At 46.5% G+C, this 14,788-nt stretch overlaps 1 protein-coding gene across 3 annotated transcripts; it reads left to right on the forward strand.

Moving 5' to 3' along the window:
* Positions 1-233: 233 nt before the first annotated feature.
* Positions 234-10,541, forward strand: LOC125953063 (midnolin homolog). 3 transcript variants are annotated; one of them, XM_049682686.1, is made up of 5 exons: positions 234-656; positions 4,328-4,995; positions 5,067-5,154; positions 5,263-7,521; positions 7,584-10,541. In XM_049682686.1, exons 2-5 carry the CDS (start codon positions 4,616-4,618, stop codon positions 8,655-8,657), a joined length of 3,801 nt encoding a protein of 1,266 aa, XP_049538643.1. In that variant the 5' UTR covers positions 234-656; positions 4,328-4,615; the 3' UTR covers positions 8,658-10,541. The 3 variants fall into 3 exon arrangements, with proteins under 3 accessions (XP_049538643.1, XP_049538644.1, XP_049538645.1); XM_049682687.1 differs by having other exon boundaries at positions 234-516; XM_049682688.1 differs by having other exon boundaries at positions 234-500.
* The last annotated feature ends 4,247 nt before the right edge of the window (positions 10,542-14,788 follow it).

The following is a 14,788-nucleotide window of genomic DNA, read 5'->3' on the forward strand; positions in this document are numbered from 1 at the left end:
TACTTTTGCTATATGGGTGCGTGAAACTCTCTCTCTCTTCTTGGGCGCTCTCCCTCTCTCGTTATATCTCTTTTTCACTCTTTCTTTTTATATCTGCCTTGCTCTTGTCTCTCTCTATTTTTTAATTTAATCCTTTAACGTATTGGTGTCACCAATACCTGGAATACCTTCGTCTCACGACTTTTTTTTATTTAAAAGTTTCGAGGTGGACGGACGTGTTTTTCGTAGTCGCGTGCGTGATTCTCGTGTTTTTCCTTGAACGTCAACGTTTTCGGCGTAAATTTGAAGGTGCGTAACGGTACCGGTCTCGGGCACGAGCGTGGAAGAAGTGAAACGACGAAACGATCCAAAGGTGTCGACGCTGAAGCGCGTGCGTGAAAGTAGTAGTCGCGTGTGTGAAAGTAGTAGTCCTCGAGCATAACCAGCACAGCCTCCAACGACGAAACGTTGCGGTCCGGAGCTCGGTGGTTCTCCTCGGAGGAGCCAGCCCGTGCGTTTATGTGCGTAAATTTTCACGTGAGTCAGTGTGTGTGAATGTGTGTGTGTGCATCTGTGTGGGAGAGAGGGTGTGGTGCATCGTGATAAATTGATCTTGGGTGTACGCATCCTGGGTCACTGTAACTACGTGCGCTCTGTGGTATTATCCGTGTTCGCTGGTGAGCTGTTTTGCTTTTGAGTCGACTCGAGTTGGTAGTCCAGTTCGCGGGACTGTCAAACTTCCTGGGGGCGGACCACCAGTGGTGTTGTGTGCTGCAATCAAATTTCATGTTCGTCTTCCAGCTATCAATTCATTGGATCTGTAGCGCATGGCACGCTCGAGTGCTACACAATAGCCCTATACCACCACCAGGTTCATTCGTGCGTCCCACACTCGCTCTCACGCATAGTGATGCAGCGCTACTGCAGCAACTGCAGCCGCCGTGTTGCCACCGTACATTCAGGGCCCTGCGCCCATACTATAATATAAAACTATCTAAAGCAGATTCCGTGGGAATTCAGCGTTCATGCGTTTAGCAGATTTTTCGTAGTTGCGTATCATCCTTGTCCCTGATAATTTGGAGCAGAAACGCTTGAAATCTATACATTTGACCGTATAATCTCATAATGTGGACGCAGAGTGAGTGTCCACTTTGGCTTGTTTCACCTAAACCAGTCGTCATCTCTATCACCGGGACCGGATTTGGGTGTAAGTTGTGGGAGAGAGGACGGGAGTGTCGGCGGGGTGTACACGCACGGGTGGTGCTACTACGCGCCCGCTGGTCGGTAGGTAGTACGCCGACGCTATGGCTTCGCCACTCACCCATCCTCCCGAATCGTAGTGGCTTTGTTTATCGCTTTTTCATTGCGCTCGCTGCAACGTTCGTGCGGGGGAGCGAGGGTGTTTCGAGATCTGTGTGGCAGGGCGTGGGTTTTTACATTCCAGCCCAAAACTACGCGACCCAAGCCAACAGTCAAGAAATTAAGAGCGCCTGCAGTGGGTTGGGAATTCAAGCGAGGAATACGGAGGTATCCTTTCCTCTCGGCCACGGCTGCGTGCACACGACTACTCATGACAGCAAGGCATACAGAGTTTTTTTTTTATGTATTTTTATACAGTAGCGGTAGATTTTTATATGGTAGCGGTCAAGGAATACCCTTTTCCGTGACGGCAGGTCAGCAGGTTCTCCTCTCCTGCAGCGTACTCTGAAGAGGAAACAGGTTTATAGGAAAGAAAACGCGAGAAAAAGAAAGAAAAACAAATTAAGAGAGACAGACAGAGAGAGAGAGAGAGAGAGAGAAAAAAAAGAAGGGAAGAAAGATAAAAAGAGAGCTTTCAATGGGTGGAAGACGCCGTACACACGGGCCATCCACCGGGAATTTCATTTGCCTGATACGATGGATTATGGCTGGAGTATCAATTTGTCACCTGCTTCTGCTGTTGCCCTGGCAATCCAATTGCCCTCTCCCCTGTTCCCTGACCGTCGTCTGTGGCGCCTTCATCTTCAGGGGTTGGTGAAATCATCGAGGCCGCACGCACACTTCGCAATGGTTTCGTGTCTGTGTGTGTGTGTGTGTGTGTTTTTTTGGATTAGCCTCTGGCACTCAACGGTGCATTGTGTTTGCGCGGCGGCCAAAATGCCGCGCTCAGACTTGCAGAAGAAGGCCTTGACTGTGCTGCTGCTGCTGCTGCTGCTGATCAACCGCATCGCGTCATCATGAAATGGTGGTGCTTCTGGTGGATGACGGCAAAGCTGCTGTGTGAAGTCTGACGTAGGTGGTGGCGGCACTCTTGCAGCCACGCGCACTCCTTTCTCTTTATTTCTTTTTTTTCCATTCTTCCCTGCTTCGCTGTTCTATACTCCTTCACTCTTTCAGCACTCACGCTTGCACTCAGCCATAATCACGTGAGAGTATGCGCGTGTGTGTTTGTATGTGGTTGTGGGCATCGGATCGGTAGTTGGGTGGTTTTCGCGGCTGCAAGACACCCTTTATTGTCTTTCATCAGATTGTTCAGAGGATCTTACAGAAATCTTCCCGCATATGCACATGCAAACATACGCATACACGTCCAGATTATCCCTTCGACGTTGTTCTAGGGAGGAGAGGAGTCTCGAGAACAAGGAATGCTTTATGTAAAGATTTTCAACATTATTTTATACCAAAAATACACACATCCGCCCGCATATGCGCATACAAAAGCATGTACGCGAGCGCGTGTACACACCCAATCATACACTCGCACACGCGAGTGCGCGCGCAATCATGTACTGGTATGTGCTTCAATCGTCGGCACCTTGCCTCATGGCAACGACGGTAAACCTGTGGCCTATCGATTCGTACACACACGCACACATCGCCATATGCTTCTTGGTGCGTGCGTGTACGCTTGTGAGTGGGTGGTGATTCGGCTGCTGCTAACCGTCATAGCTTTTATTCGGTACGCACACTCGCCCACGCACGTACGCACCCGAAAATTCAAACGACCACGCACACACACCCATACATACACACACACGCGGGCATTAAAAGTCGCATTGGAAGCGGAAATGATGGAGGCATTTTATGCTTCTTTTCGCTCTTTTCTCATTATACCTTGCGCAAACTGAGCGTGTGTGGGGTGCATGTGTATGTGTCACTTCGGGCACACTACACCGGTGGGTTTTGTCGTATTTTTCCGAGTTCTATGCATTTTGAGGAAAGGCGACATTTGGAAATCGAAATAGGCACATCTAACGGGGCTTACCTTTTGCTCAGAAGAGCTGCCCGCGTGTGCGTCCGACTGTGTTACACACACTCTACACCATACCGCTCCCTCTTGTGTGTCTTCCTTTGCATGGTGACTAGCGAACGCGCATGCCGTTATTGCGCTGCCGGAACCGCGGCTACGCGTGTGCGCTCTTCGGGCACTACGTACGCTGCCGCCACTCTGTGTATGATGTATGTGTGACGGGACGTACGCGCGCGCGTATGTGCCCCCCGAGTGTGTGTCTATGCGTGTGGTCGCCTAGACTAGCCTGCTAGCGTGGGTAGCGGTCTGGCAGTGGCAATGTGTAACGTTGTCATCGATGGCATAAAGCCGGAAGTGTAGGTTGGGGTGGGAAGCTGGAACAAGATACAACGATGCCAGATAGGGTTGGAGGGGGTAAAAGGTGTACAATGGGAATAAAGCACTTTATGATGGCGACGTCGTAGTAGAAGGGATGTGGACACACCATCCATATCGCGATAATAATGCGTTGCATAACGTTGAATGTTGTGAATGCTAGCCACACCAGCCATAGCGGTGTAGCGGCTGTGGCTGTGAGATATCCTTGTCGTCGCGGTTAGACTCCACCCTAGAGAAAACTACAACAACTACCATTACTTCATGGGGAGGGGGGGGGGGGGGGAAGGGCTGGAGGAGAAAGTGGTCGTCGCTTCGTCCTATCCCCCTCAAGACCATCAGGTTTCCAAGGCCTTCGAAGGAACGGATGAAGACGGGGCAGTCCGACACCGGCACGGCATGCCGGCACGATCTCGTTTTTGGGTGCACGGGGGTGGGTGCAAGACGAGGACAATCGTTCGAAAGAGAAATTCTACAAAATCCTGCTGGTTCTATTGTATCCATAGTATTATCCTCTTGCACACGCTAGGGATAATCGTCGCTGATATCTGCCATTCGTTTGTGTACATCAATATTGTATCAAACCGCTTTACATATTGTAAATTGCCGTAAAATTTTATCCGTAACCGACACGATCTTATTGGGATTTTACAATTCAAGCAACTCCCATATTTAGTAAATTGAGAAAAGAAAGATGTTCATTAGGTAATATAGCTTTCATTTTTTTTTTTGTACTAATCATAGCGATACAAGGAGTATCAGCGAATGTCAACAAGTCCCGGGTTAGTGGGTGTCCGCGACGCTTTGGAAGTGGAACATTTAACTGCGGCTGATTTATAGGCAGCGTAGTTGTGCTGTGTAGGTGTGTAGGTGAGTTTGGGCGCGGCCTGAACGTTCGTCAATTTCCAGCTCATCCCGCTTCCGGAACTAAGTGAAAGCGCCCTTAGCCTTGATAGAACAAGTAACGAGAGAAAGACGCCCGGCCGCACGGCATACAACGGATACGGCTAACCAGAAAGCATTTGTCCTACAATGGCGAACTCATCTGGCGGAGATAGAGAGAACGGCGGTGGTGGAGAAGGTAGCGACCTTGGCAGAGGAAGTGGAACCAGTAGCACTAACAGCAATGTTGGTAGCAATGGATCCCTTTCATCCAGCAGCCAACTCCCTTCCAGCATCACATCCTCGTCTGCATCATCGCTGTCGGCGTCCTCGGCGGCAGCAGCCTCGTCCGCCCTGTTACGCTTTGGCTGTGGTCCTGCTGGCCCGCTAACGCTAGATGTTACCACGACGACTGGTGGCAACTTCTCTATCGATATCAACAGCGAGCAAACGGTCGAGCATCTGAAAAAGATGATCTCCAAAAAGTTAAAGGTGTCCAAGGATCGAATCTGTTTGCTGCATCGCGAAAGGTATTGTTCAGTTTTATTTTGTGCCTAAACATTCAGCAAACGCCTAAATTTTTACTGTCCCCCTTTCGCAGAGAGCTGCATGACGGAACACTTCGCGAGAATGGACTCGTCGATGGTTCGAAGCTGATTCTGACGCCAAATGTAGAAACGGGATTATTGGTAAGTTTGGATTACAACCACAGTAGCATCGAAATGAGCAATTGCACCCCTCTCACCCTTTCTTTTCTGTTCACGTGTGTCATTCGTTTTATCGCTCTTTTTGTGTAGGCCCAAAGAGCGGAGAATACAGTGATGCAAGCGCTCGAGTCACTGAACGATAATCAAGTAAACGATTTCCTGAGTGGCAAGAGCCCACTGAACTTGAGCGTACGGCTCGGCGATCACATGATGTTAATCCAGTTGCAGCTGAGCACGCTGAATCCGTCGTCATCACAGGCCTACACACAACCAGCGATGGCTGGCAGTAGTTCTACGGTTACCACCGCCGGTCGCACTAGATCTGCCTCTTCCCCTTCTGCCACTTCCTCGCCATCGACGCAACTCCTGCCCCACCACCATCGCCATCATCCGCACCACCATCATCACCATCATCACCATCATCATCATCACCATCATCATCAGAAGACATCTGCGGCTCTTTGTTCTAACGTTGGTTCGGCGTGCAAATCAGCAATCTTGGCCTCATCAAACGACGAGGATGCAGCGCGCTCACAATTACCGGCTCCCTCCTGCTCTGATGCCAGGAATGCTCAGCTCGTTCGAAAATCCGTGTCCGAAGAAGGAGTTGGCAAGGAGCAACCGCCGCTGAAGCGGCAAGCGATCTCGGTACAGCAAGAGGAAGCCAAACAGCTAACACTAGCCGCTAGACGTTCCACGGCTGTGAACAACAATGACGGCGGAACGCCAAACCATCCCGTCCGCAACCAGTCGTCGTCGTCGGGTCCATCGGATTCGGAAGCAATGGTACAGTCACCGATCAAATCGCTTTCCAACCTGGTCTCTTCGCGAACGATGCCTATCAATGATGAAATGGGGAATGGAACAACGCCGAGCGGTGCTGAAATGCTAGTCACTCCGGGAACGGAAGGCAGCTGCTCCGATCCGATCACAGCAAATTTAACGTCCTGTCTGTGTCGTCGATTGTCAAATGGTGGTGGTGGTAGTAGTAGTGATGCGGATGTTGCCGGTATGCCTTGCTCTACAGAACAACTGCATGTGAAAGAGCAGCAACAGCAAAAGCAACAGCAACATGAGGCTGGGGAGGTGGCGATCGCAGAAATAATATCGTCCGAAGCAATTGGACAGCTAACGCCGGAGCAACTCCATCGAACAGCACATAATCCTATCGCAAAGCACAAGGCAAAGCTCCAAAGTTTGAAAAAGACATCCGTACCGCATTACAAAACCCTCGTGCCTTACACGAGTGTTGGCAGCAGCGAGGGAGCTCCGAGAATGCCATCATCGTCGTTGCCAGTGGGAAGTGCTGGCCAATCGTCTTCCAATAAGCGGCTGACAGGGCAGGTAACACCACCTCAGCCCTCACAGTTAACGGTGCCGACAGCTGCATCCGGTCGAGTACCATCGTCCACCGTCTTTCCGACGCCAAGTCTCGTGGAAGCCGTCAGGCGATCTCTGTACTCTTCGAATGGTACCGATCATCAACGTTCCTCACTATCCCATCGTTCTGAGACCCCCACAAATGAAGTAGCAGTCGGTGGTGGACAGTCTGGCACTGCCGCACTGGAGAACCCCGATCTTGCTGAGGCATCGCGCAATCTAACGCAAACACTGCGCAAACTATCGAAGCGAGTGTTCACGGGCAAAGCGGTTTCAAGTGGTGAAAGCAACTCGGCCACCGTCGCTTCAACGATGCCTCCGTCATCGTCGACTGGACTGATGTCACCAGGTTATCCATCTTCAGCGACTGCCGGAATGGCATCTTCATCATCGAATATGATGGCGGAAGCTTCATCGAGCTGCTCATCAGCCACCCCTGCCTCGTCTTCGACCTCGGATCCACCGTCCTATGGTGCGGGTAACGCCCCAGTAGTACGAGGTCCGGGACATGTTAGCTCTGGTGCGGTAATAGAATCGATGAAACACCACGGAAAAGGCATTTATTCTGGCACCTTCTCTGGAACTCTTAATCCGGCGCTGCAAGACAAGTACGGACGACCAAAACGAGATATTTCTACTATTATTCATATTTTGAACGATCTGCTGAGTGCGGCCCCACAGTGTGCCGCGACTCGCGCTGCACCTGCGACCAGTTCGGTTTCCAATTCTGCTGGATCGTCGGTTTCGCGTGGAACAAAGATCTATTTCGATCCGACTGGAAAGGGCAGCAGTAAAGGGGCATCGGTATCGCTTGGGTCGGGTGCAACGGCTGCATCAAGCAGCAGCAGCAGCAACAATACCGGCAAAAGCAGCAGTAGTAGCAGTGGTAGGAGTAGTAACACTTCATCCTCTACTACCTCGTGGTTTGTTCCTGCCCCTCCATTGGTTCAGCGTCAGTCCACGAAAAATGTATGTAACCTAGCGGGCACAATCCATTATGGTGTAATGATTTTCAAATTAATTTCTTCTAGAGCTCATCCTTCGGGCAGCGGAAGTACCCGGTCACAGTAGTCAACGACGTTGGGAGTACTGTCGAAGGTAACGGTTCACCAAGAAGCGTGCCTGGCTGCACGGGCTGTAGTAAGGTATCCGATGGTGTGCGGCTACGAAATAATGGGCTTGTGGCAGTTGGCACTAGATCTGCTGCGACCGGGGGCACCAGCGGTGCTGGAGGCTTATTTGTTCAACGAACGGGTTCTTCGTCGAAGCTAGTTTCTGCAGGAAATGGCTCCCTACTGGTCGGATCAACAGCGACCAGCAGCATCGCGGTTTGTACATCCTCTGTAACACAATGCCAGTGTATTGCCACCGCCCAACTGTTAGATGCATCGATTCAACCGAAGCAACATTGTCGTCATTGTAAGTTCAAAGCGATCGAGCAGGAACATTCGCAGATGAGGGTAAAGCTGGACAACCTACGATTGATAATGCAACAAAAAAAGGAGCGGCGTGAAGCGCGAAAACAACGTGCAGCTCCTTATGGTGTCACCGGGAATGATAGCAATACAGGCACGCCACATTCGGGACACATTGGCAATCAGATGAAAACTGTTAATGCTGCCGTGGAGAAGCAATATGCTGGCCTTACTAGTAATTGTACAACAGAGAGTGTTCCGGTATCTGTGCAATCACCACTGACGATTGTTAACCGTTCCCCGCTGGTCGAGGAAGCACAACTTACGATGAAGTCGCTACAGACGTCCTCTTCTGCACCGAACCAGCTGACGACAGGATCAGAGTCTATATTATCTGTCCATTCCGAAGCATCCGGCCTTAACGTTGAGTGTGCTTCACTTTTGGATAACGAAACACCCAGCAAGAACGCGACGGATTCCCCGAGCGATTCCGATTCGTCCTCATTGTCATCCGTGAACACTTCTTCCGATTCTAGCGATAGCGGTTCTGGCCCGATCACTGATGGGCCATCCCCTGCTGCATCCTCGTCCACATCGTCTACATCTTCTTCGTCAACGTCTTCGGCCGAGCAATCACAGGGTGGAGGAACAGCGGCACATTTAGTTGAGGAGGTGGATACTGTCGCCTAAATACCTTGAATCGCTATGACATTGTGAGCTGCTGTTGGATTGTTGGAAAGCTAGAATAGATCGGTTCGTCCTTGTTAATATCGTGGCGTATCTAGTATAGAAGTTCATTGAGTAGGTCAATTTGCTGCCACCATAGATTCGAGTACACAACGCGATAAATGGAGAAATATGAATGGTTGCAGGATAGCGAGAAAAAAAAATCGAAATCATAGTCAAGTCCTTCCACAGCAATGCGCAATGCTGCATTAATTGTAAATTTAGAAATGCTTTGCAATGCTAATGGCAGAATTCAATTGTAATTATTTATTTTGATCTTGGATAGGTTAACGTGAATGCTAGCACGTCATATTGTGCTTTACATTATCAGTTCAAATTTTTCACTGTAAACTGCACATGTAACTTTTACAATTAATACCGTAATGTACAATCTTCCCACATCTCTTTCTGTTTAATTACGAAATACAAACCTTAGAATAAAAAGAATCAGCAATGAATTAGAACATCCCATTTTCCAGAGTAAAAGAGACAAAGAAAGAGAAAAAGAGCGAGAGACATAGAGAAAGAGAAAGAGAAAGAGAAATAATAGTCAGTTGAAGCAAGATTATTTGTTTGCATTGCCTAGCAATAGCCACCGACTACAAATTCTGGCTCCAGCAACAACGCCTGAGCGCTAGCGTTTGGTACTGGGAGAGGGCAACTAGGATTTTGATCTTGTCGATAACGTAGAATAAATGGAACTGTATGTATGTAATTATGGAATGAGAATTATGCGAATGCTTGTCCGCATGTTTAAGCGGCGGAAGTGCAATAATACATTAAAACATTAAATTAGAAACTGCGGAAAAGATTATAGCTATTAGAAACTACGGAAAAGAGCAACAGAATATACGCGAAGATATAAAAAATAGTACGCTGGTGGAAGTAGCTAGAGAAGCTCCAATGAAGGAAAATTTTTTCAAAAAAGGACCGAGCATACAAAAATATAATTTGAAACAGAGGTAATGCAATACTCTTGAAGGATGCGAGTTCGTTGTGACAGAGTTGCTACGCTCATGATTGCATCAAAATACCTACAACATCGTCGAGGGACTAGTGTTAGATTTTTGTTGTACTGTTTAGTTTATGGTTTGATAGAAAACGACATTTAAAAAATGTCACAAGCGCTCATGAGGGCCTTAAACTTTATATTGATCGTACTTTATTTTCGCTTTTTGCTTCGTAAATAATCATAATTTTGTATGTTTACATGCAAGGTCAGGTGAGCCGTAAGCAATTGTGTTAGTGATCGAAACAAGCGCAAGAGGACAAGAAGATTAATATTGCTAGCTAAACCTATGAATGTTTTTTCGCTTCTTTTTTGTCTTTGAAATCTCTCTTTCTCTCTCCCCCTCTCGCTCGTTTCTTAATTTGATATTTGCTTTTCTTGGAAGAAAAGAAAAACGTAGGAAAAGTAGGCCGGCATAACACTAAAAGGAGGTATGCGTGTACCCAATATAGAACGAATGCAAAAGCAACAGGTTTTGCTTTATCATTCGTGAGTTAACAAGCGTTCATTCTTGCTATCTCACTAGTCGTAGGTTTGTTCCTTTAGTGAAATATTCGTGGTAAATTAATCAATCGGTGCCGTGTCCCCCAATATAATGCGTCGTGGCGTGTAAATATTTGTCGATATTTGATCACGTATCTATAAGTGCGGAAGAAGAGAAGGAGATGCATTGCAGCTAGTAAAAATTGAATTGAATATCGCATCACTAGTAACCATAGGAAAAAGAAACCGTTGCAGTTCCCCGTGGTGAATTTGATAACAGCATGATTAGCAACGGCATGCGCGTAATGTAACACAATAAACAGCAATAAAGGAGCAATGGATGAAATGCAGCGATTCTTTCTTTTGCATGCAATTTGCTTTCGAGTGGATATAATATTCCTTCGATTTCGATTATGCGATGATTTTATTCATGATTTTCTTGGTAGTTGGAGTGTACAAATTTGGAAGACATGCGACATGTATACGAATGGAACGCCCGGTACAACGTATGCTATGTATAGTGATTACAATAACCTCGATGAATCTGAAAGCACGCAGTTATATATTTTCAAGACTTACTTTCTCCGTTATTCGTTTAGTTCTGTTTTAAATCCTTTAAGGTCCTCTTTGGATAATCGAATAATTGGGAAGTATTTTCTAGTAATCTCTTAACAATATCGTATTAATTTTATCTGAATCTGATCTTATTTGAACTATATGTACTATTATAGTACAGCAATATTCTTCAAATATATAGTGCTGTATTTCATGGTCGTACCAAACACTTTCCTTATTTCAGAGAGAGGTCTTGTCATTTACCCCGATGAGGCCTAACATAGTAAAAGCTATTTGGATTCATATCCGATGGATAGGCATGTATTGGTATGTATGTAATGTAAAGTATGGTCGGGGCCAACGACGTGCAGCAAGGAAGACTGAGTTTTACGTACGTAGCAAACTGTACGTTTGCTTCCAATTAATCCATCAAAAAATGCATGAATATCCTTCTATTCTGTCGCATAACCCCATCGTTTTGACGTTGCAGGAAACCATACTCAAGAAATGCAAGCATATCACATTTATTATGCATTGATAAGCGAGAGTTCAAAAACTCCTTAGTGACCAATTGGTAGGATAGCTTCGCGTGATTTGGATTTGAATTTGAATTGCATTCGATACAGGCAGCTGACTAATGCACTGAGCCATGACTATGATGTTAGATGCCAAGAATGAAATACAGCATGCATACTCTACTCTTTGCATCCTTAACACTGGTTTTTCTTTTTATTCATTTTCGTTTCTCGCTTCAACTAGATCGTCTAGCAACCGACACAGAGAAAGAATACCAAGCGACATGGAATATGTGTGAAACGAAGTCGGTTCAAGTGGTTTCCCGGTTCGCTTTGCTGATGCTGCGGTAACACAGAACCAGAACCTTCTCTACCTAGAAACTGATCCTCTATTTGACCAGATTTTTCATAAGTTTCTTTCTTAATGCGAGTACTGAGCGTGGGCATGGAATGTTTCCTAGCGGTAAATCATCGACTTTATTATGAAATGAAACCTCAGACCTACATACCAGGCCAACCGACAATTGAGGTAACAATCTGTCACCAATCCACTTGATCCGGAGGGTTCAGATATGCATTAGACGGTGTACGCATTAGATGGCTGTTGGTGCAGCCATGTGATCTTATCATGAGTATGTTTTCACATTTTCCTTCTATTTCAAAACAGATGCTTGGATGCATTTCAGAGACGAGCGAGCATTTTAGAGACATGTACAGCCGATGCCTTTTTCTCGGTTTAATGTTGCTTCACATTTATGTTGACGAAGATATGTTTAAAACAGATCAACTGACAAGCCATCTTTTAGTTCGAGACCACCTTGAGACAAAACGGTGTCTTAAGTCGGGGATCGATTTGCAGGACCCATGCAGAGAGTAAATTTATTTGCTACTAATACAAACAGTCAGCGATGTACTGTAAAGGGATTTGGGTAGCATGGATAAATGTAAGGGGATCTCATTACACACCATAAGCAAGACATGTTTGATCGCAATTGCTATCGATAACTTATGATTCTGGGAATCATTGTAGGTCACGGCCAACACTCAGAATGGTTCGGAATCTTCAGCTAGAACTGAAGTTTGCTTGGTCGCGGTATGCAGGTTCCACGGTCTGAGCTACTATCCGTCCCCTCTAACGGCTATTAACCTCGTGCTTTGCACATCGTTCGCCACCAACAGTCTGCCTTCCGACGGTCGGTCGATCCTTTGTCCATCGTCCCTCATCTTCTCATCAATAAAGCAGCTCTTCGCTGCAGCTCCATGTTTATGACCGTGCAAGAGGTGTTCTCCATGCCATGCCTACTGATTTATCACTTCTTAACTGTCGAACCTAAAAACGCATTCTTTTGCCGCCGAAATCCATCTATAGATAGCCTTTGCAGTTTGCCGATATTTAGTGTTGGCTGTCGATTCCCTTTGATGGTTCGACTTTTGCTGTCATAATTCTTTTTTCTTTAAAAAAGTTATTGTATGAACAATTAAGTAAAGCGAAAGAGAAGATGCGAAAATTATGCAGACGCTGGAATGACAGCAAGTTGCACCGACACTAAAAAGTGTTTTATGTTTCGGTGCGTCTGGGCGTTTCAGAACACCACACCAGCGACGCAGATTCTCTTCTGACGCTCGAGGTGGTCTTTTGTACTTAGCCCACTCTTGCGCTGCTTTCTTATCACATGGGCGCTTGTGCTTGTGCACTTTTGGAATTTTGAAGCAACGTGTTGCCCTATAATGCGTGAGCCAAGATCGTAAAACTCAATAAACGGCTTTAGTTTCCCGTATGAATGATCTGGTCTGTTATTAGCTGGCGGCTACCTAAACCGACGCCTTTAAGGATTTTAGAAATTACATTATTTTAGGGCGTTTCAAAATCGTGCACACCGTTGTATGCGAACATTCCTCAGCAGCGAAATGAGTTAGCGACTTAATTAGAGTGAATCGGGCAATGTTATTAGCCCAACATATAGAATTATCTTTGACGTCTATATAGCCTGGACAGTGTCCTACCGCACTCTCAAGAAGAAGTAGAATTTTGAAGGAACCCTTTTCTGGGCAAACAAAAATGAAACAACATAACATATAGAATTATGAGATCACGAATTGTTTTTGCCACCGTTTTAGACATTGCAAAGCTGTAACCACAGGTGCAGGGTACCAAACCGCTGGAAAGAACTCCAGAAAGGTCCAACTAACGCCTGGCATTGGAGTGTACGCATCAATGAAAACGAATGAAGGTGAAAAGAAAGTCATAAAAAGGGAATGAGCGGTTGCGAGCAACTCATTTTCGTCCATTCTTAACAATCACAGGAGCCAGCCGGGAAACCGAAAAAGGAATATCATGGCCAGGTTCGGTACAAGTTATAGGCCTTTGCCCTGATACAGGATTCTATTATCTGCTATCAGGGATGGTTGGGATGGTGGTCTTCAATATTTTTATTTGATATTGGACAGGAAAGAAGAAACAATTATTATTGACGTCGTCTATTATTGTAAACCTACGGTGTGAAGTGATCTAATCTGTGATAGATCATCTATCTTTACGCTTACCAGCCATGCGATGGGCACACCAGAACCTACCTCATCTCTGAGAGGCTTCGGTAGCTCTTTGACAAGCAGACAGATACCGTTTGAAACCGGTTAGCCGCTGAGAAGGTGAACTGGTGAGGCGAATCAACCGTCGTAAAATGGTTTAATAACTCCATCCCATCCATCACCAGTTGGGTCTTCATGGATTTAGGGTTGATTGAACACACCACACACAAAACCGTTTGGAATAATCGGCTTACTCTAAACGATTCATGTCAAAACATACATTCATACAACATACAAAACAATATAAAATGCATCAACAGCAGTAATAATCAACAGGAAGGACATAGTATGTAATGCTATGGTTATATTATCGATTTCCCCCTAGCCCTCCAAAAGGGAATAGCAATAGGATAGGAAAGGGGAACCTGTAGCTAATGATCCACTTAACCACAAGTGCAAGAAACAAAACCGCTTCCACTCATGAATGGATAGAGCCCATTGGCAAAGGAAAATATAACGATAAATTCATTTCATTTACAAACATCATTAACACCCGGTTCGTTTAGTGAGGTCGAGAACAGGACAGGTCTACGGGGTAGGGTGTGGGATTCACAGCTTCGGCTGTCGGAGGCCGAAGCATAACGATGGCGCTTCTTGTGGGCCGGATATACCGGCATGCTTGGGAATGAAAGCAAAAGCCGGAAAAAGGGGAAAAGGGTCTTGTTGATGGCAGGTACGGCGGCGCCAGAACAGCGGTACTGATGCGAGTAAATGCGCCCAGGGGCGCATGTCAGTGGAAAAGTCAACCGAGGTTCACAAATCACAACAAATCCCGCCCCAATAAGGGTGATGATGGCACCCTGAACAACCTAATCGACGCAGGATTGTATGCTTGGACGGCCTGAATGAAATGCTACGGCATGCGATACACCGCATGACCGAAGGGAACTGGCAACATCCACGCCTTCTTCTTCCTTTGAGCAGCAGCATTGCGTATCCTTGTT

Source organism: Anopheles darlingi, chromosome X (assembly GCF_943734745.1).
Source record: "Anopheles darlingi chromosome X, idAnoDarlMG_H_01, whole genome shotgun sequence".
NCBI classification, from domain to species: Eukaryota; Metazoa; Arthropoda; class Insecta; order Diptera; family Culicidae; genus Anopheles; species Anopheles darlingi.

Bases quoted from the DNA above. Each gene is read 5' to 3' on its own strand.
- LOC125953063 (XM_049682686.1), top strand. From the start codon at position 4,616: ATGGCGAACTCATCTGGCGGAGATAGAGAGAACGGCGGTGGTGGAGAA. The intron at 4,996-5,066 runs GTATTGTTCAGT...CCCCTTTCGCAG, and splicing joins TGTTTGCTGCATCGCGAAAG to AGAGCTGCATGACGGAACAC. The intron at 5,155-5,262 runs GTAAGTTTGGAT...CTTTTTGTGTAG, and splicing joins ATGTAGAAACGGGATTATTG to GCCCAAAGAGCGGAGAATAC.